The sequence below is a fragment of the Protopterus annectens genome, chromosome 6.part0 (genome assembly GCF_019279795.1).
Source record: "Protopterus annectens isolate FY-2018-M chromosome 6.part0, PAN1.0, whole genome shotgun sequence".
In the NCBI taxonomy this organism is placed as follows: domain Eukaryota; kingdom Metazoa; phylum Chordata; order Ceratodontiformes; family Protopteridae; genus Protopterus; species Protopterus annectens.
This window is the reverse complement of record NC_056737.1, coordinates 268899079-268923884: the sequence shown is the minus strand read 5'-3', so window position 1 is coordinate 268923884 and position 24806 is coordinate 268899079. Positions and strand designations below refer to the sequence as shown.

Sequence of the window (24806 nt, the reverse complement as noted above, 5' to 3'; positions counted from 1 at the left end):
AGATGTATATAGCTTTTTGTGTTTGTATTAAGTTAACAGTGTTTGTTTTGTGTTTGAGGGTTTTTATTAAAACAAAAAGTCTTTTAAAATATAAGCTCTAGTGTTGATGAGAAGAAACACTGAAAAAGGATCAACCTGCCAGATGTTAGTGGGTGCATGTATCACAAAAGATGGAACTAGATGTATAAAAAAGCTGTCATATATAAAATAGGTGGAAATAATGACTTTTTATAATGGTGACGTGACACTTTCTATATTATCGTGGAATGTGAATGGTCTCGTGTAGACAAAAAGGAAAGAATAATTGCATTAAGAAATGCAGAATACAAATAGCAATTCTATAGGAGACACATTTGGAAAGAAGTGATCATGTGAATGTGATAAAGTATTTCAGGATGGCTACTCAGCAGAATATTTGGGACAAAGAAAAAGTGGAGTACTTGTATTAATTGCAAGATGTGCTCCAGTACTGGTAGAAGAGGAAAAAAAGATAAAGACAGATTTGTGGTAGGAAGGTGCTACTGGCAAGGGATGAAGATTACACTGGCACCTAAAACTGCAATTATGGAGTTGCAAAAAATTGGGAGAAATAATCAGCTTTTAGCAAGGAGTATTATTTAAAGGTGAAGACTGGAATTAAATTTGCAACAATGAGGATGTGCCTGGAGGCCTAGAGGAGAAAATGTTATAAAATGTAGATTTCTGAAGATGGAAGACATGAATTCAGTAGTATGAATTTGGAGAAAATTTACATATTATTGCCCAAGATAGAGTAACTTGGCTAGACTAGGCAGAAATTATTTTTCACGAGCTTTTGCATTTAACGGCGAACTTTGACATATATCCAATAAGCATTTTAGATCATGCACCAATAATTACCAAGGTAAAAGTACAGAATAATGAAGTAAAAATGAGACACTGGAGCTTCCCAACAGACTTCATAGAAAGAGAGGAATTTAAGGAATAGGTATTGGAAATTTATGCTGGAATTATTAGGGAAGCTGGAAAGTACTTCAGAAGTTATAACTAGTGAGTGGGATAAAATGAAAGTGGAAAGTTAAAAATAGGGTTGAAATAAAAGAAAAAAAGAGAGATGATTATTTTGAGGGGCTGACAAAGTTTAAAGTATTACTGTATAGGTCGAACTGATAAAATAAGGAAGTACCTGTATAACATGCATTCATTCAGAAAGATTGCTGTTGTTTTTGATAACTCCAGAGCACAAAAAACTTTTGGCACAATGACTTAAGCAACACAAAGTAGAAAGGGTTGTTGCCAAACTTAGGGAGCATATAACGAGAAAATAACCAGAGATCCAATAGTGGTATTAGAGATGTTTCAGAGGGAAGCAGAATGTAAGAAAATCTCTCTGTTTTTGTTGTTTTTTGATGCAGTGTAAGCAGTTGACAGAGTAAGCTAGGATGTTGTGATGAGGACAGTGGAACCATTTGGATTATCTGATGCAATAATAAGGTTAATTAGGAGGATATATGAAGAACTGGAGGCAAAAATCTAAGTGGGAGTGTTCCTCACTGATACGTTGTGTCTGAATAGAGGCACTAGGCAAGAGTGTCCTCTTTACTTTGCATTATATTTAGAACCATTGGCAAAATAAATAAAATAAAAAAATAATAATAAGGGACTCTGAAATTCAAACATGTAATTGGTATGATGTTCAAGAAAAGTGTAAAGGCTTTATTTGCAGATGATATTATTTTGTACCTGATAAAATCTGTAAAGGACTTCTCATTTTTGTGGATTTTTTGGGGATATAAAATTAATGAAGATAAACCAAAGGTTAGATCTAGCATGTAAACTATGTACCCACATATTGGTTTAGCAATATCCATATTTATGGGGATATGATAAAATCAAGTGTTTTAAGGGTAGGGGTTAAAAATGACACTGCTATGGCAGCTATAAGGCTATGTGGGAAGGGACTAAAGAAAAGATAATAGAAAAATTAAGAAACTGGAAGCTCTTGCCAGTGGACATGAATAGTACAGTACAAGCAGTAAAATAGTTGAAGGATTTTATCCCAGAATGGAAGAGTTAAGTGGGATAAGTTGATCCTTCCAATAGAATAATTGGTTTAGAATTGCCTGATTTGAAGGGTAATTTTCTAGCTACACAGTTGAGGCTCTTGTACATGATATAAGCAGAAGCAGAAAGTGGGTTGGGGTTCAAGAAATAAGGAAATAATGGATTTTGGATGCATATCCTCAATGAGAATGACAGCTGTCATCCAACATATTCTGTTTTCAAAGTATCAGAAAACATACTAAAAAACTAATCCAACACAGGAATGGAGAAAGGGGATTCTGTCAGTAGGGATGGCTGCAATTAGGGGTACAGAGAATAGGCAGGAGTGGGTTGGAATTTACTGGAGGAAGCTGGAAAATGAACCAAGGTAGTGCGAACAAATAATTGGAGAGGGAAAGGTAATAGAATGAGAAGAGGGAAATAAGACATTTGGACTGCAGGATAGAGATTGGCTTCACTATCAAGGATTGATGTTAGAGAACAGGGAAAGGGAGAGGGACATGGGAGTCCTAAGTGAAAGACTGTAAGTGGTTGAATTTTTAGTTGAATATAGAAAGAAGATGCTGTTAAAAATGGATAATTAGTAAGATGTAGAAAAGTTTGCATGATAACTACAGGAAATAATCAGAGGAGGTCAGAAAAGATTGGAAGAGAGATTAGATTGCAATTGCCAAAGAAACAAAGGGAGGACATCTGTATGTATGGCTCACAAAAGTGCAACAAAGTTTAGAAGATCTTCTCTGTTCTTATCTTTGTTCTCCTCCTATCTGTGAAAAACAGCTTATATGCTTTCAGAAAATATTAACTTTTAGCCATAAGAAAAAGCGCACTAGCTGTCTTTAAATAAAACAAAACTGTACACTGTTCTAGTAAATGCATTGAAGTATTTAGGTACCCGGAAAGCTGCTATCCCTTATTCACTTCCAGTAATTTCAAATTTTTATTTTTTACTAAGATGTTCTTCGTGTTTCACTGTTGCAGTCATCACATTTGGGTTGTCTGCCTGCAAGTAGCCCTCAGTTGGCCTGAATACCAGAGTCTTGGGATTTCTGCATCGGATGCTGTCGCTTCATCCATGACGTCAGGTCTTCAGGGGTATAAAACATGCAGCCGATGCCATTACATCAGTCTTTCTTGCCGTGCGGTGCTTGAAGCAGAAGCAGTTCGCAAGTGCCGGTCAGCCGCCTCCTGAAATTTTCGTTTTTTGAGTTTCAGACCTGAAGTCTTCCAAAAGAGAAGTACCGCATTGGGGATCCTTTTTTCTTGCTCTAATCGATGTCAGAAAAAATTAATAATTATCTTGCCTGTGGAAAGCAAATACCTCACAGAGATTTTCATTCTTACTGCGTCACCTGTTTAGGCCCAGACCACGAAGTTCCTCGCTGTCGGTTTTGTGCCTTGTTCAACTCCTGAATTATTTGTCATCGGGCTATTTTTGTCGCTAAATTCTTTCGCTCTCGAACTCTGTATTCTGAAATGGCTTTGATAAGCCACCCGACTACCGATCTTCTGAAAAAAAACATAAGGATGAAGACAGAGACAGCCCGCATTGGTCCAAAACTGTCGATGATGCTATCATTAAGCTAGTTGCAAGTCTGCCAATACTCAGTGAGGCGCTTTCGCAGCCCCTGATACCCACCTCTACTGATTCGCAGGCATCTACTGAGACCCATTCGGAGTCCGGTATGCCGCTAGATGCTTCTTTGAATAGGGAACCTGCGGATGTCTCCACCTTGGATGGGTCCAGAGCTGCTGGACAGGCATCGGCTTCTTAGGGTGTATTCAGGCCTTCTGATTTTCATATTAAACTGATGACTTTGTTTCAAACCAAAAATACTGAATTTCTCAGTTCTAGAGTTTGCACTACTCCTAAAAAAACGGCAACCAAAGTGCATTCTCAGGCCCACTTGCTACAAAAACAAATGCTTAGAATGGCAGAAGACCTTATTACTTTTAATTAGGGGAAGCCAGCCCTCCCCCCTCAAAAAGACCAAGAACTGAATTTCCTTCTGATTCTTCAAATCGGGAGTCTGATAACTCTGACACTTCTCATTACTAGGACATACCCTTATCTACCTGTGAGGATTCTGATGCAGACAATTCCATTCCCTCTGCTTCCCCTCCAGAATATTTTTCTTTTGGTTTCATACCCTTAGGGAGCATTTCTGCTGGGAGAGCCAGGACTACTCTGTCCAAAAAGAGACTCGGGGAATTTTTAAACTTGCCTCAGCGCAGGCCTTTAGCTATCCCTCCTGTTCTGGAAATTGTAGATGATGTCTTCTTGGAATCCAGACTTGCCTCCAGCTCCCAGGAAACCTGACAGGTACTATAGAGTACTTGACTCCCACAAATTCATCTTTAAGAATCCTACTGCGGATCCAGAGACCATTTCCCAGGAACCTAAAGGCATTAAAGCTACGACAGCCAAAAATCCTACTCCTTCGGACAGGGATTCTAGGGCTTTAAACAGATGGGGTAAGAAGGTATACACCTCTACTACTCTGGCCATCAGGGCTTTAAATTGCCAGTTTCATGTGTTAAGTATCAGCAACATATTATGGAACTAATTAAGCAGAAAATTATGCTGATTCCTGATTGTGCAGAACATAAAGATTTACAAGAGTTAATGCATTCTGCTAGCCAAGTTGGTAAACATGCTTTGCAATGTGGTTTTGATGCCTTAGAAGCATCTTGCAGGGCTGCTGTCACTGGGTCTGTTCTTAGAAGGCATGCTTGGCTTAAGGAGCAAACCTTGCCAGACCATGTCAAAGCAAAATTACTAGATGCACCGTTAAACCAAGAGCGTCTATTTGGCAATAAAGCAGAAGTCCTCAAAAGGATGGAGGAAAAAGCTAAATCTATGCAAACTGTTAAAGATTTCTTACAAGTACAGCCAACTAGATTCAGTAGGCATTGGCCTTCAAAAAACTGGTCATTTCCTGTCCCTTCCAGACCTTCTCAGTCCAAACCCAGGGGCAGCAGACCACCAAGACTACAGTCTCAGGGTGTGCACAGATCTAAGCAATGGAGTGCTCCAACCTCCAAAACAGGGAGTAGTAATCCACCCTCCTATGGCAAAATCTCACAATGACTTATCCTTAACTTTTCTAAGTCTTACCCAAGTACTTGAAATTTACCCTGCATGCCAAAAACTGGGCGTACATTACCCAGGACAGATGGGTCTTAAACATTGTTTCCCAGGGATAGAGATTCCACTTCCACTCACTCCCAACCCTAAGAGGATGGCCAGACCTCCCCCCAAACCAGTGGGCAGAGGCCCAAAAGCAAGTACTTTCTCTTTTCAGTATCAAGGCTATTCAGCCTGTCCCAGCAGAACAAAGGGGACACGGCTTTTATTCCAGACTGTTTCTGGTACCCAGAAAAGAAAACTCTTGGCGTCCTATCTTGGATTTGTCTTTTCTCAACACCTATTTGGTTGTTCCAAAATTCAAAATGCTTACTCTCCAACAGCTGCTTTGTATGCTAGCCAAGGACTCCTGGCTAGCAATCCTAGACTTAAAAGAAGCTTATCTGCACATCCCCATAAGGGAATCTTGCAGAAAATACCTACGTTTCAGAACAGGCTCTATGCACTATCAATTCTCTGCACTTCCCTTTGGCTTATGTACTGTGCCCAGGGTGTTCACAAATTGCCTAGCTCCAGCCATTGCATATCGCAGGCAGAGAACAATTCAAATTTACCCATACTTAGACGATTGCCTGATTAAGATGGACAGTCAGGAATTGCTACTACAGCACCTGATGTTTGTAAAGAGACTTCTAACTTCACTGGGGTACACCATCAACGAAAATAAATTACATCTGGTACCCAGCCAACAGATTGTATTCCTGGGAGCAAGCTTGAACACATCTTCCCAGATGCCATTCCTCACTCCAGAAAAACAAATTTATTTGACAAACTACTTCAATCTACTGGCCACCCAAACCCAGCTACCTGCAAGAAAAATTTTGCAAGCCCTAGGGTTCATGGCCTCTTGCATTCTACTAATTCCATATGCAAGACTGCATACGAGGAAACTTCAGTGGTACTCAAGTCTCTGGTGTCAACATTTTCAGGACCTGGAAACAATGATTCCTCTCATTCCTTGCCTAAGGACAGAATTCCTTTGGTAGGTAGAGGCCTGCTACTACAACAAGGGACTCCCTTTCACTCACCCCCATGCCACCCAAACCCGAACAACAGACACATCAGACTATGCATGGGGGGGCTCACATGGCAGGACAATGCATTCAAGGCAAATGGAGCCCAAAGCAAATTCACCTGTATATCAATCAAAAAGAAATGTTAGCTGAACAGAACGCTCTGACAGCCTTCGAAGGCCTTATTCTTCCAGGACAACTACTGGTAACGACAGACAACACCACAAGTTATGTGGTACATAAACAAGCCAGGGTGGAACCCATTTCTACCCACTCTGCAGATTAGCCATGGCTCTGTGGAACACAGCTTTGAGCAACCAAGTGCACCTGCAAGCTCACTTCCTGCCAGGCAAACTAAATTCACTGGCAAACGACGTAAGCAGAAATGTTATGGACCCACACGATTGGAAACTGGAACCCACAATATTCAAGCTTTTGAGGGACAGGTGGGGGGGGCACCAGAGGTGGACCTCTTTGCTTCCCCTCCGAGCTATCAGTTGAGCAAATATTGCACTAGAACTCCCCACAGCCAGGCTTGGAAAGTGGATGCCCTGTCCTTTACCTGGGAAAACCTCTCAATCTATGCCTTTCCCCCTCTGCCCCTCCTCTCGAAGGTCCTACTAAAGATCAAACAGAACAAGCCAAGGACAATCCTGATTGCACCAGACAGGCCACGCCAGCACTGGTACCCTCTTTTGTGCATTCTGACAGTAGTGCCACCTCGGCACCTGCCTCAGACCCCTTCTCTGCTGTCCCAGCAGGAGGGCCAAATTTTGCAACCCCAGCTCCAGACCCTGAGCCTAGCAGCCTGGCTCATCCCCTGAACTCATTACCAGCAACCCTCATTCAGCAGGTGCTGGTTGTCATTCTGGAGGCAAGGAGGCCTAGCACTAGAAAATCCTATTTGGAAAAGTGGAAAAGATACTGTTCCTGGAGCCAGTCTCAGGGAATGGACACAGCTGTGCCGAGCTTACCTCATATACTAGATTACTTAAGAGAAATGCTCCACAAAGGCCTATCCTTCTCTTCAATTAAGATTCATGCCTCTGCCATTTCAGCTCATTATAACACTGAGCCACCCCTCTTCTCGCATCCTCTGGTCAAACAGTTCCTGAGAGGAGCAAAAAATGTAAGAGCCCCCAGGAGAGCTCCCACTCCAGCCTGGGACCTTAACTTTGTATTGGAAAAGCTCACGCTTTTGCCCTTTGAACCTGCTGCTACAGCAGAGTTAAAATTCCTCTCATGGAAAACAGCTTTACTTCTAGCCATCACTTCAGCAAGATGAGTGTCTGAATTGTAGGCCCTTATGGCCGTGGAACCCTTCATTATCTTGCATGCGGACAGGGTTTCCCCTCAGGACCAAGCCTTAATTTATGCCCAAGGTGGTATCTAGTGTAGCTTTAAACCAATCCATTCATTTGCCAATGTTTTTCCCTAATCCTCAAAATAAAGGGGAAAGGATCGTGCACTCCCTGGATGTGCACAGGCAGCTTAGGTTCTATCTGGGCAGGACTAAGCCTTTCAGAAAATCTGACCAGCTTCTAGTCAGATTTGCTGCAGGGGCAGAGGGCAAGGCCATTTCAAAGTAAACCATTTCTAAAAGGATAGCACACTGTATCCATTTCTGCTACAAACACCATGGGAAACCTACTCCACTGGGGATCAGAACACATTCCACTAGAGCTACATCTACCTATACAGCTTTTCTCAGGGGAGTCCCTACCAGGGAAACCTGGAGCTCTGTACACACTTTCACCAAGCATTACCACTTGCCTATCTTTTCTAAATCCAGAGCTGGGATTTGCCACAGCAGTCTTACAGGGCCTGATTGCCAGTCCTAATGCTTCTTAACTACCTCCACCCATCCTCAGCTTTGGGAGTCAACCGAAATGTGATGACTGCAACAGTGAAGCACAAAGAACATAGTACAGTTGTGTACACTTACCATAAATGTAGATGTTCGAGTGTATTCATTGTTGCAGTCCTGGTTACTCTCCCTAGCCCCCTGACTTCTCTTTACTTCTACATATCTGTTTTGTTTGGCTTACCTTATATGATTGGTATTTGCTTTTTGCTGGAGGTGTTACCCACCATGTAATTGCTTCCTATTTTGGGGGCTCCTGACATCTGGGACAAGAAAAACTGATGTAATGGCGTCGGCTGCATGTTTTGTACCCCTGGCAACCTGACGTCATGGAAGAAACTACAGCATCTGATACAGAAATCCCAAGACTCTGTTATTCAGGCTGACTGAGGGCTACCTGTAGGCAGATAACCCAAATGTGATGACTGCAACAGTGAATACACTCTAACATCTACATTTATGGCAAGTGTACACAATGTATTTTGCTTGCCCATGTACCTTTTAATTTTACATTTCTGTTGGCAAACAATGTCCAGAACACACAAGATTTATTGCCTGACAGCTTGTCTCCATGGAAACATAAGAACAGTATGTGCAGTTGCCCTCAACTGCAAACTTCCTAACTCACACTGAGCATTTATTTGCTAAAGGAAAACCTTTCATGTTATGTTTCCTTATTTTTAACCCTCCCATGCTTACACAAAAACATGTTATTAGACTAAGCCAAGGAAATTAATCCAAACATTCACCTATGCAAATGTAAGAGAAAAACATCCCAACTCTACGTGTACTGCAGTCAGTGCGCTTTTACACTCCATTTTCCACCCCAACAGTCCAAGATTATGGCATATTAACTTAAGCATGCATTTTGACTAACCTTTCTTCTTTTCATTGTAATGCCTACATTTCTTAAAACTAAAAAAGAAAAAAAAGTACTTGTTTCATTTAGTTCCTTTATCACCTACAACAGTCACTGAAAATGCTTAACTATATAACTTTCAGTTTCTGTCATTGTGTTTTATACAAGTACTGTTAAAAACAAAAATTGTTTTAGTTACAGTTACTTTTTCCTTCTAGTGGCCTTCTAAACATTAATGACATGAAGTGGGGTGTATGTCTTTCTGCCCCCCCCAACAAGTTTAACATAATCAACAAATGTCTGATCTTTCTTAGCCACTTTTATTTTTTTATAAAGCCATATTTCACACGTCTGACTGATGCTTTACAATCTCACATTTATTCACTAATTTCAGTGTTGCTGGTCATCATCTTCATCTCCATCTTCCAACCCCAGACTCTAGTTCAAGTCCAAGATACTTTTAATTCTTCGAGTCATCTCCTGTGCTTTTTTCCTGTCTCTCAAGCATTTTCCTTTGGAACATTGGAAAACGTTTCACTGGCAATATGTCTCTGTGAGCTTTATTATAAGAAGAATGAGAAGCAGAGTCCCCCTTCTGCTTGATGGCTCACTTTTTTGGCGGATGAACTTTTGTATTTTCTCCTTAGCCTGTTCTGCATCAAAAAGTTACTTTGATACTTCAGGAAAAATATTCTGAAGACCTCTAGATACAGCAGCTTGAATGTCATACTTGCCTGTCGACATTTCCTGAGTGCTGGACTAAATTTGTTTCTCTTCTGCATGGTGTATACTGAATAATAATTTTCCACAAACACTCTACTTCCTCCAGCTTTTAATACTTTGACATTTTGCCATAGTTTTGTCAAGATCAATTATTTCTGCTGATAGGTTTGTATCTTTAGTAATACTGGTCTTGGATGATTTCTCATGGCCAGGTTTGGAGCATACACACAGTGTACCCAAAATATTAACAGTGGATATTCAGAAAACATGTGGAGTATGTTGAGTAACCTGTGGATGCTCAGAAAGCAAGGGATTCCCAGGTTTCTATCCTTCAGCCCTCCTCTAATGTGGCCATGTGTCTGCTTTCTAATGCAGCTTGATGGTACAGCCAGAGCGAAAGGCACTGGCATTACTATGTGCAGCCTTGCCTAGATGTGGCTATGCGACTTTGCAGAAGGCTTTAAGTCATCCTTTGTTAATGCCCCTTATGATGGTTCCACCTTATTTGGACCGAAAGTCAAGGATACCCCCACCAGGATTCAGCAGCATAGCAAGACTCTCTGCAGTGGGAGTATGCTTCTCCACCCCACAAAGAACATTCTATAGGAATCGGAGATTGGGGAAGAAGATCAAGGCTCTGCAAATCACAGAATACTTTCCATGACTCCTAAGGTGACTGACCTCCCCGTGGCAGATGAAGTTGGCAGTTTTATCAGATGACACCCAAGAGGCAGATGTGTACTGCATAATCAGGGCTTTTGCTGTTCATTTTCCGAGAAGGCCTTTCAGTGCTCCTGAACAGTTGCCTGACTGCTGCACTCTGGAGGCAGTTGGGGGGGGGGCATCTTTCTTTGCACCCTCAAGCCTGGCACAGGATAACATCAGATTCATGAATGCTAAGAATAATATCGAGAGGCTATTCATTTCCCTTTTCTCCTACCCCAGAAAAAAAAGAAAGTCCCAGATGTTCTACTCAATCAGTAGCATCCATAGAAATTTCAAAGCTACTTAGATGAAAGAGTAATCCAACTGGCCCTCCATGACCAGTTAGAATCTGTTCCAGGATATTTTTAGATCAAAGATGAGTGGGGACCTAAAACCAGTTTTGGATCTTGGTCACCTAAACCAGTTCGTAACAGACAAAATTCCAGATGATCACAGTTCAGCCCATAATGCCTATTCTGAGGAATGGAAATTGAATGTGCTCTATAGATCTCCAGGATACCTGCTATCACATCAAAATAGTGAAGCACTCCAGGAGATTTCTCCGCTTCAGCAGGGAACCAATCATTTCCAGTTCAGAGTGCTGCCATTTGGTCTGGCCACAGCCCCCAAGTGTTCAGCAAGATCATGGCAATAGTAGCTGCACACCTGCACCTACTGGGGATCCAAGTCTTCCCATATCTTAATGATTGGCTCCTCACTGCCTGCACTTAGCATCTCTTCTCACGCACCTGGATTAAGTACTACAGCTACTTTTGAATTTAGGAATCTCCATAAACCTGCCAAAATGTCAGCTGACTTCAGCTTGGAATATAGAATTCATAAGAATCCACCTAAACACCAGACTTCAAATAGGCAGCCTCCCCAAGGCCAGAGTCCAGTAACTTCATCTAACAGCTCTTCAAGTTCTACAGTACCAGTGAGGTTAATCCTATGTCTTTTGGGTCTCATGGTATCCACAAATTTAATGATTCCATTAACAAGATGTTTCATGAGAGTACTGCAGTGGAATTTAGCATAGTATAGTGGCCTCAATCCACTCACCCTGTATATTCAAAAATTTGGATTATACAGGCCTGCAAAAAACACATAGCTTGGCAGATCACATCCCTGTCTGTGACCCAGGGATGCCCTTTCCAAGCGGATTCTCCTGTTGCAAGCATCACCATGGACACATCCCTTCTTGGTTGGGGAGTGCATTTCAAAGGGAAGTTTTTCTTAGGTCCATAGTCAACAACAGATGCCAACCTTCCCATCAATGTCTTGGAGCTACGAGTGGTCCTCCTAGCATTGCAGTCGTTTCAGGACCTACTCTCCAAGGTGTGATATCTATACAGACAGCATGACTGTTGTATGGTACATCATCTAACAGGGAAGAACCCAATCATATCCTCTGTGTTGAGAAGCCATGAGGGTTTGGCAGTTGGCAGTGTCTTCACAGTGTTTTCTGATAGCAGTACACATCCTGGGGTCCTCCAGTGTATTCGTGGATGAATTGAGCAGGACAGTGCTGATGCCTTATGTGTAGTCTCTCAATCCTACAGTGACACAGACAGTTTCTGGTTACTGGGGCCATCCTTGCTACAACCTCTTTGCCTCCTATCTAAACAGCAAATGCAGTGGGTATTTTGCCCTGATTCCTCCACAGAGACAGTCACTGAGGGATCCTCTGGACCACAGTTGGCCCCTGGGTCTTCTGTATGCTTTTCCCTCTCTACCTCTAATGAACAGATTCATATGGAAGGGCAAGAGTGATCCTCAATGTCCCATTTTGGCCTCAATAGACATGATTCCTCTGCCTATGTCCTCTTGTAGTACATCCTCCATGGATGTTGGATCATTATCCATTTCTAATAATTTACCCGTATGTATTGCCTCCTCCAAATCGAAAGTCCACAAAGTTAACCATGTCGTTCCTCCAGTTTTATCTATAGCCAGTGATGCCAGGCTGAACCCCCTGCAGTAGTCAATATTCTTCCTTATTCACAGAAACTATCCGCTAGGAAAGTTTACTACAGTAAATGGAAGAGATTTTCAATTTGGGCCATCTCCAAAGGTCTGCATTTCAGCACCATTTTCTTCCATCCTTGAGTTTTTGCCTGATCTCTTTGACAAAAGCTCCAGTTTTGCAACTAACTGTTAAGGTACAATTGGCGGTAATTTCCACTTTTCACGTTGGACGTAATGATATGGTGACAGCTTGTTTAAAAATCTCAAAAGCCTTCCACCAAGTTACCTTTCTGCTGAGACCTCACATTACAGATCCAGCACCCCCCCCCCCATGGGACATTATTATGTTACAAGCTTTAACCCAGGCTCCTTTTAAACCTGCTTTCACTGCAGACTTAAAATTTCTTATATGGAAAACAGTTTTCTTGGTCGCAGTAACATCAGCCAGATGGATCTCAGAGCTACAAGCCCTATCCTCAAAGCCCTCTTATTTGGTTTTTCACAAACATAAAGTTTTCCTTATAAAGAATGCATCATTTTATTTCTAAGGTGGCATCTGAAACTAATTTAAACCAATCATTGCATGTTCCTGTCTTCCTTCCAAGGTACTCAAACAAAGGAGAATACCTACTACATATGATAGATGTTTATAGACTACTCAGATTCTATGTTCACAGGACAAAAGCTTTTAGAAAAAAATGATCAGTTCATTTTCTTTGCCAAACCAAAGTTGAGAAAGTCAGTTTTCAAAATAACTTTATCCAGATGGTTCTCATATTGTATATCCAATGTATACCATAAGAAAAAATTACTTTTACCAGATAAGTCAGTAGGGCACTCAAACAAAGCAGTTTCTACTTTGACAGCCTTCAACAGAGGATTACCCATTGATGACATCTGTGCCATGGCGACACGCTCAGCATTTGTTTCTACCTTACTCAGGAATGTCTTTCCTTGATGCTACCTAGTTTGACAACTCCCGTATGTTTGAATGGATGAAAATGGACGTCATTGGATTCAAACGTTATGTACTTACCATACCGTTAGATCCATGTTGTCTGATTTTTGTCTTCTTCAAATCCCACACCCCCTTCTAGATTGTCACCTATGGCTTTGAGATGATTGAGTGGATGTTATTCCCTGTCTGTATGTGCACAATCATACTAGACTGTAATACCTTTCATCAGCTGAGATCAGCAAGTTTGACTTTCTTCTGATAAGCGCTTTTCTTTCCTTAGTATTTTTTATCTTGTATTTCTGACTAGTGGGGGCAAACTCAATCTGAGCATCTGAGGTACAGCCTAGGGAATCATGGGTAGGGAAAGAGTCAGAGTTATGGATCCAATAAGCTTTGATATCGGTGCCGAGGTCTGATCCTGTCTGATCTGAGAACCCATATGTTTGAAGTGGACGAAAATCAGATAACATGGATCTAACATTATGGCAAGCACATAACTTTTGTTTATATAGCAATTTCAGTATGTAAAATTGAGGTCATTGTTAAAATATATTTAAGAATTCCAAAAAGAAACATATTGTGAATTATGGTGTATAAATAATACATCCGAGGTTTAAGTTATTTTACTCTAAACTGTTAAGAGACAAACAATGTATTTGCATTATATTAATATTACTTTTTACTCATTGTATAATTTCAATAAAATACTCCATGGTATTAGGTTGCTGCAAAATTTCTGTATTTTTAGTGTGATTTGTCACTTACTCATGTATTGTGACAGTACTGAGTAAGGCAGGCGTATAGCTACAGGTAAGGGTTTCCCCAGTATATAATATGTTGCAATTTAGAAGCATCAAATAGAAATGAAGAGGGAGGAAAGACGTCTGGATTGGGTAAAATCGGTAGTACTACTGTGGGTAGAGAGAATCAGAAAAGCAGAATGCCAAAGCAATCTTCCCTTGTTTGCATTCATTTAGCTTTTGTGCTTCATAGTTTTTTTTTTTCAAGCAAAATTGCTAAATTGAAAAGGAGCAGTTCTCCAGAGATTAAATGCAAGTGCCATACTCCTTTTCATCATACTTCTCAGCTGTCCATATTTTTGCAGAATGGACCACATTTTTTGCCTCATATTTTGATCTATTCCCAATAAAATTTGGGGTTTTCAGGTAAATCATTGAAGACTGAAGCCTCTAAACAATGGCAGACTGTTCATTTTCAGAATTCACATCCTTCAGAAAATACATGCCTAATGCAAAAGTTTGCAAGAGTTATAATTAAAATCAGTCCCTATTTTTAGGCTTTTGTCCCCCCCATTAATTGCAGCATTGTCCAGATTTCTTGTGCTAAGAGGTTGAGAGGTATGCTTGTCTTACATTCTGTGTATATTATACTAACCATCTCCACGTACACTGGCCTTGCATTAATGGTTATCACTTTGCAGGTAACTCCATTGCTTACAATTCTAAAATATGTTGTCAGTTGATTGCTTGGAGTACGCACTCTGAACAGTCCAGAGCACAGGTGTAATAATTTCACCTGTAGTTATTATTGCTTATTTCATAAGTATAATAAGTTAGTGCAAGAATGTATGAAGGATATTTCTAACATATTTACCTCATGTCTCACTACATCCCTCAATCCATGCGTTTGACATGAGGAATTCATACACTGTTAAGCCATTTTTTCTTACTGTAGTATTACATTTTTTTTTTGCAATGATGTCTTTGTTCTGCTCTACTCCCAACTTGTACTGCAAGGGATTTTTTACTCAAGTACGATAGTGCTGTTTGCTTGACTTATTATGTTGATTTCACTTGCAGTTTATTTATTTATTATTTCTAATTTTTTTTTCAGAAAGTAACCAGTTTGAGGTGACTTTAGAAAAGTCTCTTAAAAGTTTTTCACGAAAAATCCAGCAGGTAATATGCTAAGTAGACCATCAATTTGCTGAGTGAATTTGTGGATGTGATCTGGATTAATGATTGGCATCATTATTTTAAAGAAGTTTGTTTTATTTTAGGTCACCATTTTCATATTAATCCTTTGTACAAATACCCTTCTGTGGATGCCGAAGTACTGTTAGAGCAAGATGTGAACATGTTTGTGCTGCTAATCAGATAAATAGCGATACCAAAGCATACGTAGATGAGAATGGCTTGCAGTAAACTTCTTATACATTTGACTACTGGACAGTATCATCCTGAACTCTAATGTTGGTCCACACTACATAGGGCTAGTAAGTTGAAGAAAGTCAAGGAGAGACCAGCTATTAATTTGCAAAAAATCTGTGGAGTAAATCTGAAAAAGTAATGATGTTACAACATACAAGAACTGTAGCTAGTGCATAGTACTTGTGCAAATGTTCAGTAACATGAATTGCAGAAGGGCAGTGGGCTTTTCTGTGTACAGAAACTACGATATGAGATAGGGAGTGTTAGGTTTTATGCTGTAGATATCACAAAGAACCCATAAGACCTGTAACTTTGCAACTGTAAAAATGTTAATAGCTTGAAACAACAGAAAATCAGACAGTTTCAACAAAACAACTTTAAACGTGTATCAGATAGACTGTCAGCTGTAATAGCTGTAACTTGACTTGGTCAGCTAGAGTTGGGATATCTGATAAACTTGTTCGTAAAAGGCAGTTTTTTTTTAAACAATTTTTAGTCCTTGCAGTCGTGTTACGTTCATAAATTAGTTAAGACATTGAAGACTATTTTTGAGTTCATGTTCTTGCAAAACAGTTTTATCTGGGAAGAAATATTGCTTCTGCATGTCAAAGGTATAGGTCCTGTACTTGATGGTCATTGATCAACTTTGGACAGAAGTCAAATGATAGATAATAAATATAAAATTCCTGTTTGAGGTCAAAAAGTTGTTTCTGTTCTCATTAAAGGCTTAAAGCTAGCTGCCTGCAAGCTGTTTGTAACTTTTGAATTCAGTACATAGCATAGCATGGATCTTTACATTATACAGAATAGAAGTCTGCATATAACAAGATGGGAAGATTCTGCAGTACAGAAATTGGGAACAGATTAACTTTAATTTACATAGTTCTATCAGGGAGTTTCATCTTCATGACCTAGACATCCTGGCATCTACAACATTTCCAGGCTGTCTAGCCCTTCCACCTATTACACTGATCATATAGGGACGCTTCTACAGATCACTTTTGCAGTACATAAATTATAGTTCAATTTAAAAGCAGTCATGTTACCTTTTCTATGTTCAAAGTTTTGTGTGTATTTTCAGGGCTTCCTCTTGATGTTTGTGATGGATTTGTCTAACCTTTACCCACATTTGCTTCCTACCACTCTGTATTCTAGTTCAAAATCAGTACTTGCTACTTTGGTTGCTTGCCTCTTCACCTTGTGGCATTGTGTTTTCTTCTTATTGATTAGTGCTGTGCAGATGCCGTTAGTCTCTTTGGTATACTGTTTAGTTGGGGTAATTGAAAACAAGACCTCTTGATCATAAAACATTTTCTTGTGCCTTTTTTATGGTTGATACCTAGAATGTTTTTTTTACGACCTTTGTACAAGCATTAACTTCATACCATTTATGTTATATCTTTTCTTAGTGCAAAAATTGATTCTAGTGTTCTTTAGTTATACTAGCTTCATAGGATTATATTTGTGTACATGTTAAACCAGGATTTTATGCTGTCTATCCTTTTGATAAAGTCCAACCATTTTCTATTTTTTTTTTTTACCCCCTGCCAGCCTCTTTCAGGCTTCAGTGCCAGCTTTGGCTATATGTTACTCTGGCTTCAGGACATTACTGTAGCTGCCCAGTTCATATTACTGTAGCTGCCCGATTCATACCCTTTCAGCAGCCAATCTTATATCTTTTATCAGGCTGTCTACCATTGATATTAATCTCCATGCTGATGTCAGCCATTGTCCCAGGTAGATTGTTGAGCCTTTTGGTCGTAGATATCGACTATTGTTATTGTTCACACCCTTGTTGACTACAGCAGGTGTTAGGACAAACATTAAATCTCTACATTGCAGATGTTGACATCATCCTTTCTTATGACCTAGAACCTTTTCATCTCAAAGTCTTCAAGGACATTCTCAACACCAGGTACAAATTATTAGGTTCTGAGCTGACCATGTCAACACAATGGCCATTATGCTGCAGTTCATGTTGAGCTTTGAGCTCATGTCAGTGAGGCACTCTAGACTTGAGGCAAGGCCCAAATTTGACATCTTGACATCAAGCCTCTTAGCATATTGGGCTGGAGTCTTCTTTTTGGGGTTGTTTATCTTTTTTCCAGTGCAAGTTTTGATGCATTTCCCTCAACATTTCTGTAAGCATCCATAGGCAAAACTCTCAGATGCCTTTCCACTTGTACCCTGACCAAAATGTCCTACCCCAGGGGTTTGTTATATTGACTTTCTGTTATGTAGTCTTCCTGTGAACCACTTCCCTTTTAATTTATGCCCTTGCTTTCAAAAAAGACCGGATTGTAAATGCAGATTTGGTCTTTTAAAATCTGGCTAGCTTAGTCAGAACCTGCACAGAACTAGAATGAAGTTACTGCACCAGCTCACTTGAGAGCCTCTAACCATCCTTTATGATCTGTGAACAGGTGGAATGGAAGTACCTTCCTGCATGTCATATCAGGAAATGGTGTCTGAATTTTTGATGCCTTATTCTGCCATTTGTTTATCAACTGTTTTGGTGTTGTACCAGTTAAGGGCAGACCTTTCAGTGCTCTTCAAGTTCAATCTTTTTACCACTTTTCAAATGAGAATACAGATAAGTCTTCATTCTTTGGATATCTGACTGTTCCTTCAAAACAGTTTGTCCAGGTCAGAATCTCATGTACATACTGCACTTTTTACATTTCAGGAGAACTTACCACTCCAGGTCATTTGTTGACACCTCTGTTCCTTCAGGTGACCCTAGTGAAGTCTTTTTGGTCTACTTTCTAAACATATTATCAATGATTATATTTATGCCTTTTCCTGACACAGGCTAAGTTACCTTCTAAATTCATTTTTTTTCTCTAGCTAAACCATGTTGCATCCCAACTTTCCATCCATTCTAATTTCATGGTGCTGTTTGGTTGTGTTCTCTCACAGCCTGTTCCGCATATTGCAATTAATGCACATATCAGCTGTACTCTAAATGTCAGTGTAGAAATAACCTTCCTTTCTTCTTTCGTAGGACTTCCAGTCTTGAATCTTTTGGATTTCAACAGTCCCATGAGTACCATGAGTGAAATGTAGATGTTCATGTTTCACTTTTGCAGTCATCACATTTGGGTTATCTGCTTGCAGTAGCCCTCAGTCGGCATGATTAACAAAATCTTGGGTCCTGCGTCGGTTGCTGTCCCTTCTTCTGTAATGTCAGGTCGTCAGGGGTATAAAACATGCAGCCGACGCCATTACACAAGTCTTTCTTGCCGTGCGGTGCCCAAAGCAGAAGCAGTTCGCAAGTGTCGGTCGGCCAACACCGGAAATGTTCTTTTTTGGGTTTCAGAACTGAAGTCTTCAACTAAAAGCTAAGTACCCCATTGGGGAAACTTTTTCTTGTTCTAAACCGATGTCAGTAAAAGTAAATAATTGCATTACTTGTGGAAAGCAAATACATCATAAAGATCTTCATTCGTACTGTATTCCTTGCCTAGGCCCTGTCGGTTTTATGCCTTATTTAAACCATGAACTATCCATCGTCGGTATATTTTTTCTTCTAAGTATTTCGGTACTCTGTTCAATTGTCCTGATATGTCTTCGGTAAGCCATACGACTACCGACATTCCGAAAAAACGCAAAGATAAAGACAGAGACAGGCTACCTAGGTCCAAAGCTGCTGACAACGCTTCTCCAAAGCCAGTCACCAGTTCGCCCGTACTCAGTGAGGCACTTTTGCAACCCCTGATGCCCGCTAGTTCAGATTTGCATGCGTCTACTGAGACCCATTTGGAGTCCGGTATGCCGCGAGATGCTTCAACTGTGGAACCTGCTGATGTCTCTACCTTGGATGGGTCCGGAGCCGCTGTGCAGGCACTGGCTTCTGAGGGTGTATTCAGGCCTACTGACTTGCGTATTAAACCGCCATCTTCTTCTTCAAGGCCTAAAACTCGAACCATGCCTAGAAAACTGACGCCCAGACCACATGTTCAGGCCTCTATGCCTAAAAAACAAATGATAAGAATGGCTGAAGACCATATTACTTTAATCAGGGGAAGCCAGCTTTTCCCCTCTTAAGAGTCTTAGGACTGAGTTTGCTTATGATACTTCTGACCAGGATTCTGAATTTTCTGTTTCCTCTGATGACCAGGATTTACCCTTATCTACCTATGAGGATTCTGATGCTGAGGACTCTGTTCCCTCTGCTTCTCCCCCAGAGGACTTCTCTTTTGGTGAAACCTTGCATACTCTCAGGGAGCATTTTCGTTGGGAAAGTCAGGATTTCTCTGATTCTAAAAAGAGGCTTAGGGATTTCTTACTACTGCCCCAGCACAGGCCTTTAGCCATACCTCCTGTACTAGACATTGTTGATGATGCCTTTTTGGAATCTGGCTTGGCCCCTGACTCTTTACCTCCTGCTCCCAGAAAACCTGATAGATATTACAGGGTCCCTGACTCTCACAAGTTCTTTTTTAAAAATCCTACTGCGGATCCAGAGACCATTTCACAGGGACCCAAGGGCATTAAAGCTACTACTGCCAAAAATCCTACCCCCTCTGATAGAGACTCCAGGGCGCTGGATAGATGGGATAAGAAGGTAACACTTCTGAAACTTTGGCCATTAGGACCTTAAACTGCCAGTTTCATATGTTAAAGTATCAGTAGCATATTATTGCATTGCTTAAACAGAAAATGATGTTGATTCCTGATTGTGCTGAAAATAAGGATTTATAGGATTTACTGCATTCAGCTGAACAAGCTGGAAAACATACTTTACAATGTGGTTTTGATTCACTAGAGTCATATTGCAGGGCTGTTGTAACTGGGTCTGTACTTAGAAGGCATGCTTGGCTCAAGGAGCAATCCTTGCCAGATCATGTTAAGCGAAATTACTGGATGCTCCCTTAAACCAGGACCGCCTGTTTGGCAACAAGGCAGTAGAAGTTCTTAAAAAGATGGAGGAAAAAGCTAAATCTATGCAAACTGTTAAAGATTATTTTACAGGTACAGCCACCAAGGTTTAGTAGGCATTGGCCTTCAAAGAATTGGTCCTTTCCTGCCTCCTCCAGACCTTCTCAGTCCAAACCCAGATCCAGTAGAGCTCTCTGGCTTCAGTCCCAGGTTACACACAGGACTAAGCAGTGGGGGACCTCCACTTCCAAATCTGGGAGTAATAAAATTCCCCCTATGGTAAACTGTCTTCTTTTTAAAACTTCCAAGCACTTCTCAACTGACTGCTCCTTTGGGGGGAAAGATTGCTCTTCATGCAAAGAACTGGGAACTCATTACCCAGGACAAATGGGTTTTAAATAGTGTCCCAGGGATACAGATTTCATTTCCACACGTTACCAACACCAAGCGGATGGCCAGATCTACCCCCAAATCAGTGGGCAGAGGCCCAAAAGCAAGTACTTTCTCTCTTAAGCATGGGGTATATTCAGTTGGTACCAGAAGAGGAAAAGGGACAAAGTGTCTACTCGAGACTTTTTCTGGTATCCAGAAAAGACTGTTCATGGCATCCTATCCTGGACCTGTCTACTCTAAATACCTTTTTGGTGATTCCAAAATTCAAGATGCTGACTCTTCACCAGGTGCTTCCTATGCTAGGCAAAGACACCTGGTTGGCAACACTAGATTTAAAGGAAGCATACCTGCACATCCCAATCGGGGAATCTTGCAGAAGATACCTACACTTCAAAGCAGGCTACACACACTGTCAGTTCTCTGCACTGCCCCTTGGCTTATCTACTGCACCCAGGGTATTCACAAAGTGCCTAGCTCCAGTCATTGCATTTTGCAGACAAAGAAATATTCAACTATACCCATTCCTGGACGATTGTCTAATTCAGGCAGAAAGCCAGGACATACTTTTGAATCATCTAGCCTTTGTACACAGGGTGCTAACTTGTCTGGGGTACACCATAAACAAAAAGAAATCACACCTGGTACCATCTCAACAAATTATATTCCTGGGAGCAAGCTTGAATACAACTTCCCAGATGGCCTTCCTCATGCCAGTGAAACAAATTCATTTGATAACCTACTTCAAACAAGTGGCCACAAAAACCCTGCTCTCTGCAAGGCAAATACTACAAGCCTTTGGGGTTCATGGCCTCCTGCATTCTTCTAATTCCATATGCAAGACTGCATATGAGGAAACTCAATGGTATCTAAAAAGCCTATGGTGTCAGCATTCTCAGGATCTAGAAGCAATGATTCCTGTCATACCTTGCCTATGCCTAGAGTTTCTTTGGTGGGCAGAGGCCTGCCACCAAAACAAGGGACTACCATTCACTCTACCCCCTGCCGCCCAAACCCTAACAACAGACGCATCAGACTATGCATGGGGGGCTCACCTGGCAGGGATGTGCATTCAGGGCAAATGGAACCCAAGTCAAATGAACCTGCATAGCAATCAAAAAGAAATGCTAGCTGTACAGAATGCTCTAACAGATTTCAAGGACCACATTCTTCCAGGACAATTATTGGTAAAGACGGACAACAACACTGTTATTTGGTACATAAACAAGCAGGGGGGTACACATTCTTACCCCCTCTGCAGACCAGCCATGGCATTGTGGATCACAGCCCTGAGCTACCAAGTGCATCTACAAGCTCAATTCCTGCCAGGAAAACTAAATACACTTGCAGATGATCTAAGCAGAAACCTCATGGACCCACACGAGTGGAAACGGGAACCATTGATTTTCAACATGTTGACAAGCAAATGGGGGAGCCCAGATACAGAACTGTTTGCCTCCCCCCAGAACTATCAATTGGACACATTTTGCACAAGGACTCCCCACAAACAAGCTTGGAAAGTGGATGCTCTGTCCTTCAGCTGGAAAAGCCTATCAGTTTATACCTTTCCTCCTCTGCCTCTGCTCTCCAAAGTACTACTAAAGATCAAACAAGACAAACCAATAACTATTTTGATTGCACCAGACTGGCCATGCCAACACTGGTACCCCCTCTTGCGCACTGTGCCACTGTTGCACCCATGGCACCTGCCTCAGACTCCTACCCTATTGTCTCCGCAGGAGAGCCAGATCCTGCACCCTCAACTTCAAACACTGAACCTAGCAGCCTGGCTAATTACCTAATCTCTCCTTTACCATCCCTCAGTAAACCAGTGATGGATATCATCTTAGATGCAAGGAGGCCTAGTACTAGAAAATCTTATGCTGAAAAATGCAAAAGATTCTGTGCCTGGAACCAATCTCAAGGGATGAGCACAGCAGTGCCCAATTTACCTCAGATTTTACAATACTTAACTGAGATGCTTCACAAGGGCCTATCTTTCTCCTCCATCAAAATTCACGCTTCAGCCATTTCAGCTCATTATAACACAGATCCTCTCTTCTTCTCTCATCCACTGCCCGAGCAGTTCCACAGAGGGGCCAAAAATTTACGACCACCTAGGAGAGCTCCAACTCCAGCCTGGGACCTTAACTTTGTGTTGGAGAAACTCACTCTTCCTCCTTTCGAGCCAGCTGCTACTGCAGACTTAAAATTCCTTTCTTGGAAAACAGCTTTCCTTTTAGCAATCACTTCAGCAAGAAGGGTATCTGAATTGCAGGCCCTCATGGCAGTGGAGCCTTTCATCATCTTTCATGCGGACAGGGTGTCTCTCAGGACCAATCCCTCCATGCCCAAGGTGATATCCGTTGTGGCCCTTAATCAATCCTTTCATTTGCCAACCTTCTTTCCTAATCCACAGAACAAAGGGGAAATGGATACTGCACTCCCTTAGATGTGCACAGACAACTTAAATTCTACTTGGAAAGGACTAAACCTCAAAGGAAATCTGACCAACTGCTATTGGCATTTGTTGCAGGGGCAGAGGGGAAGGCTGTTTCAAAGCAAACCATTTCCAAATGGATAAGCCATTGCATTCATTTTTGCTACAAGCACCATGGAAAACCTATCCCACAGGGGATCAGACCCCACTCAACCAGGGCTGCATCTACCTCTACAGCCTTTCTCAGAGGTGTCCCTACCAGGGACATCCTAGAAGCTGCTACCTGGAGTAGTGTACCAAGCATTACCATGTGCCAATTTTTCTCTAAAGCAAGAGCTGGCTTTGCCACTGCTGTCTTGCAGGGCCTTATAGCTGGTTCTAATGCTATCTAAATTCCTCCTCCCATCCTTAGCGTTGGGAATCTACCCAAATGTGATGACTGCAACAGTGAAACACGAAGAACATAGTACAGTTGTGTACACTTACCATAAATGTAGATGTTCGAGTGTATTCACTGTTGCAGTCCTGGTTACCCTCCCTCCAGCCCCCTTACTTCTTTTGGCTATACCTCTACTCTCCTTTGCTATGCTCAAAAGCTTTTTGGTGTATTTGCTTTTTTGTTGGAGGAATAACCGTGTATATTTATAGATCTAATTGCTTCCCATTAGGGGGCACCTGACATCTGGGGTAAGAACAACTGATGAAATGGCGTCGGCTGCATGTTTTATACCCCTGACGACCTGACGTCATGGAAGAAGGGACAGCAACCGACGCAGAACCCAAGACTTTGTTAATCTGGCCGACTGATGGCTACTGCAAGCAGATAATCCAAATGTGATGACTGCAACAGTGAATACACTCAAACATCTACATTTATGGTAAGTGTACACAAATGTACTTTCTCGGCCATGCAACATATTCCATTTTTATCCTGTCTTGTTGCAAAGCATTCTTCTGCTCGTTTCCAGGTATTCCTTCTGTCTTCGGGGTTAATGTTGAAAAATGTAGCATCTCATTTCTCTGTTAAGAGTCTTGTTGTCATTATAGCCCTCTGTCGTGAGATGCATTCTGCTTTGGTGATCTTATATCTGTTAAATTATTTTCTCCTCCTTGCACCACTGTATTCGTTTGTACTAACCATTCCCTTCCCCTAACAAGCTTATTCATCACATTACTAAAAGCCCTTCCCCTAACAGTACCACTAGACAAGGTGCACAGTCATTTTGTGCATACCACTACCAAAGCGTAACACAAACATCTATCCCTTTTCATAGTACTTATTCTAACCCAAACCAGCAAACACTTGCACATACACCATTACTGCTGTAACGCAGTCTTGCACATCTTCACACCAGCACCTCTTCAGTCAAATATTCATTTTCCTGCATACTTCCACTTTCCTATTCTAAGTAAAATTTTAATTCAACCTTATATTCCCACAAACAACTATTCACTCATATGTGCAGTTTCACTTTTTTTTTTTTACACATTCCTCCAGATGAATCATATCAGACTTTTCCATTACAGGTTTGTATTGTGTTGGCCATGCACACTGCCATGAATTTTTATCATACTATATGGTGTGTGTACAGCACACCAGAATAGCATTTCTGACCCATCAAACAGAATTGTGTGTATGTACC

At 41.2% G+C, this 24806-nt stretch overlaps 1 protein-coding gene across 5 annotated transcripts in view; it reads left to right on the top strand.

Annotated features, from left to right (window-relative positions):
* VPS39 (VPS39 subunit of HOPS complex) overlaps positions 1-24806 on the top strand; it is a 1019836-nt gene that overhangs the window by 220396 nt on the left and 774634 nt on the right. For all 5 annotated transcript variants that reach the window (XM_044074020.1, XM_044074018.1, XM_044074019.1 and 2 more), the window contains exon 3: positions 15136-15200. In XM_044074020.1, coding sequence (XP_043929955.1) covers positions 15136-15200 — 65 coding nt within the window. The remainder of the gene's footprint in view (positions 1-15135; positions 15201-24806) is intronic.